This window comes from Crocuta crocuta, unplaced genomic scaffold (assembly GCF_008692635.1).
Source record: "Crocuta crocuta isolate KB4526 unplaced genomic scaffold, BGI_CrCroc_1.0 scaffold68, whole genome shotgun sequence".
NCBI lineage: Eukaryota > Metazoa > Chordata > Mammalia > Carnivora > Hyaenidae > Crocuta > Crocuta crocuta.
Genome location: NW_027532426.1, coordinates 1139400 through 1143040, shown reverse-complemented (window position 1 = coordinate 1143040; position 3641 = coordinate 1139400). Strand labels below are relative to the sequence as shown.

At 55.2% G+C, this 3641-nt stretch overlaps 1 protein-coding gene across 1 annotated transcript in view; it reads right to left on the bottom strand.

Annotated features, from left to right (window-relative positions):
* Positions 1 to 596: 596 nt before the first annotated feature.
* KRT19 (keratin 19) overlaps positions 597 to 3641 on the bottom strand; it is a 3596-nt gene continuing 551 nt past the window's right edge. The window contains 5 exon segments of the mRNA XM_077779278.1: positions 597 to 982; positions 1115 to 1240; positions 1373 to 1534; positions 1839 to 1995; positions 2239 to 2321. Of these exon segments, the coding sequence (XP_077635404.1) occupies positions 728 to 982; positions 1115 to 1240; positions 1373 to 1534; positions 1839 to 1995; positions 2239 to 2321 (783 nt within the window). The 3' untranslated portion in view covers positions 597 to 727.

The window sequence follows — 3641 nt, the reverse complement described above, 5'->3', positions numbered from 1 at the left end:
TGCTCACGCTGTCTCTCTCAGAAATAAGTTAAAAAAAATTTTTAAAAAATTTTTTTAAACCCTAAATCTAAAAAAAAGGTTCAAACCCCACCTTTGCCATGTTAGAACAGTTACACACACAACAAATCACTTCACTCTCTGACCCTTAGTTTACTCCTCTGTAAAATGGGAGCAATGCTTGTTTCACAAGTTTGTTTTTAATTTTTTTTTTTTTTTGAGAGAGAGAGATAGAGACAAAGTATGAGCAGGAGAGGGGCAGAAAGGAAGACACAGAACCTGCAGCAGGCTCCAGGCTCTGTGCTGACAGCTCAGAGCTCAATGTGGGGCTCAAACCCACGAACCGGGAGATCATGACCAGAGCCGAAGTCAGACGCTCAACCAACTGAGCCACCCAGGCACCCCCGACAGGCTTGTTTTCAGGAACAGATTAGGTAAATGAAGAGTTCTGTGAACAGGAATTGCCATCACCATAGGAGTTAGTGAGTACCCTCCCTTCCCTCTCTTAGGACAGGGTGCACTCTGATCCAAATAAAACCTTAACAGGCCCCAGTCTGGCCCATCTCTATGGGCTGAAACAACAAACCCAACGTCCTTCCTCCCTTGGGCCATAAAGCTTTATTGACAGGTCAGGGAAAGCGCCAGGGATACGGTCGCTCCCTTCCCACGCCCCTCCCCGCCAGGGGAACCTCTTCGAGGGAGAGCAGGAAGCCCAGGAGGCTGCCAGGACTCAGAGAGCCTTGTAGGTGGGCAGGTTGTTGTAGTGGGCGTCCTGGCCCTCCAGCAGGCTGCGGTAGGTGGCGATCTCCTGCTCCAGCCGTGACTTGATGTCCATGAGCTGCTGGTACTCCTGGTTCTGCCGTTCAGTGTCTGCACGTACCTTGCTCAGCTGGGCTTCCAAGCTGCTGATCAGAGCCTGGATCTGGGCCAGCTGGGCTCCAAAACGGGCCTCTGTGTCCGCCAGCGTGCCTTCCAGGGCGGCTTTCTGAGAGCAGGGAGAGGGAATGAGACTCAGTGGAGACCGGTTCCCAGAAAGGGCACGGGCACAACCATGGCCCAGGGCCACACAAGGCTGCGAGGGCCCCAGGGTGCATCCTACGGGGCAGGGGGCACACACCATGCTTAGCTGAGACTGCAGCTCAATCTCCAGACCCTGGAGGGTGCGCCGCACTTCGGTGACCTCCACCTTGCTAGTCTGCAGCTGCTCCGTGTGGCTGGCCACCTCCTGATTCAGCTCTTCCGTCTACAGTAAGAGAGGAGGCAGAAGGAATAAGCACTGAAGCAGACCTCTGTCTGAGAACACGAAGCCCTCTCTCCCTGCCACCTCCCCAGAGGGCACCCATGCCCCCCACCACACCCCAGCCCTGTGCCATACCCGGCTGGTGAACCAGTCTTCAGCATCCTTTCGGTTTTTCTCAGCCATGACCTCATATTGGCTTCTCATGTCACTCAGGATCTTGCCGAGGTCGATGCCCGGAGCGGAATCCACCTCCACGCTGACCTGGCCACCCACCTGGCTCTTCAGGGCACTGATTTCCTGGAAAGACACAGCAGAGATAGGCATGTCGGAGCCTAGAGCCTGCTGGACCTAGGCCAAGTCACTCCCCCATCCCCCAGGCAGAAAGGGCCCGGTTTTCAGGTGCAGACCTAGGAGGCAGCATCGCAGGACCGATGAGGTGGCTGCCATCTGCTGCTGGAACCCCGAAAGTCCTGCTCCACACTCAGGGCCATGCCAAGGGTACAGCAATCATGGCCCTCGTCAAGAGGATATAGGATCAAAAAGTGCCCTCAGCCCTGGAAAGGTGGAGTGAGATGGACAGAAGGCTCAGCCTAAAACCCACCTCCTCGTGGTTCTTCTTTAGGTAGGCCAGCTCCTCCTTCAGCCCTTCGATCTGCATCTCCAGGTCAGCCTTGGCCAGGGTCAGCTCATCCAGCACCCTGCGCAGGCCGTTGATGTCGGCCTCCACGCTCCTGCGCAGGGCCAGCTCGGTCTCAAACCTTTCAGAGGAAATAGGTGCCGTGAGGCCAGCATTTGCTCTGAACCTCTGCAGAGTTCCCCCCGTTTCTCCCCCTCAACCCCGGTTCAGGAGTCCATGGAGGGGGTAGGGCTTACTTCAGGCCAGCTGGGGTGAGTGAGGACAGAGTCCAATCCCCCACTGCACTGAGCCCCCAAAGAGCCTGGCATCGCCCTTCCTCCCCTGCCCCAGCTCCTGCAGCCCTCCAGGGCAAACCCATACTCACTTGGTTCGGAAGTCATCCGCAGCCAGACGGGCATTGTCAATCTGCAGGACAACCTGGGAGTTCTCAATGGTGGCACCAAGAATCTGAAAGACAGAGGCAGGAGGTTGACACCAGCTCAGTACACTGGCTCTGTCCACCCACTTTCTTCCCAGAAGAGAGAGGAAACCAAATGGGTATGCCTCTACCCCCTAAAGACTCAGCTGCCCACCGGCTTGCTCTCTGGGAGGTCTTGGAATCAGTCCACGCCCAGGAGCTGGAGCAGAAGTAACCACGGTCATGGACTGTGGAGCCAGGGGGTAGGGGAGGGTGTGGGAGGGCAGAGGTAAGTCTGAGAGGAATGCGTCTGCCACCTGCACTCTAAATGGTCCAGAGGCAGACTCCAGTGGTCCGCAAACCAGATGCAGTGTTGGGATACCTTTGTCTGGACACACACCCCTGTTCAAAGCACAATCTGCTTCAGGAAAGGGAGTTCCCATTTGGTGAGTGTCTATTATGTGCCAAACACTTTATACTTCCTTTCCTGCCAGGTCAGTGGGTATGCCTGTCTTACAGAGGTGGGAAATGAACTTCAGGAGTCCTTGTCCAAATCTGCCCCCATCTGAGGTCCCTATGGTGTGATGGGCATATTCCCACCATTGATTAAGGTACTTGGGTTCATGTTTTTTCAAGAGCAGGTCATGGCTCATTAGTCACCCAGTACAATGGGTGGTGATTTGCATAGTTTTTTAATGAAGATGAGCAGAATGTAAAATATGAGAAGAGATGGACCACACACAGTAGGGTAAGAATTGTTTCAAGAAAGCTTTGCTTCCATTTTGGGTGTGTGTATAACAGCGAGACAATGCGTGAGGGTACACCGCAAAATGTATTTCTTACGGCAGGTTACGATTTTTAAAGCGTGTAAGCAGTATTCTACTTTGCTGTTTCCATCTCTAGCTGTCCCTCCTCCTCTATAAGGCTGGTCTATCTGTTCTATGCCCCTAGCACCCAGCACCATGCTGGGCACAGGGCAGGCGCTGGCCCGCTTTGGAAACCCAGCATGTAGGACCATTAAATGTCCCACCGGCTTCTGATACATTTCTTCAAGGCAGAGCTCTCAGTTTCTCACGGCCTCGGGGCTCCCTGTAAGACCGGTGGCTACCTGCGAAGCACCCCTAACCCAGGAACGCTCCACCCACACAGAACTATTGCTGAAAAGGACCCCCTGGGCCTCTGCGTGTCCCGCCTTCACCGGGTCCTTAGGCCACAGCATGTGCCCCCTCCCATTCTTCCCAGAAGCTCCGCCTAAATCCGGGGTGGCCCTCTTTGGCGGGGCAGGAGGGGCTTCAGCCTGAGCTGATGGAAAGCAGACCTGCCCCACCAGAGGAATGGAAGGCAGGGGGGCCCCCGGCGGGGGGTGGGGG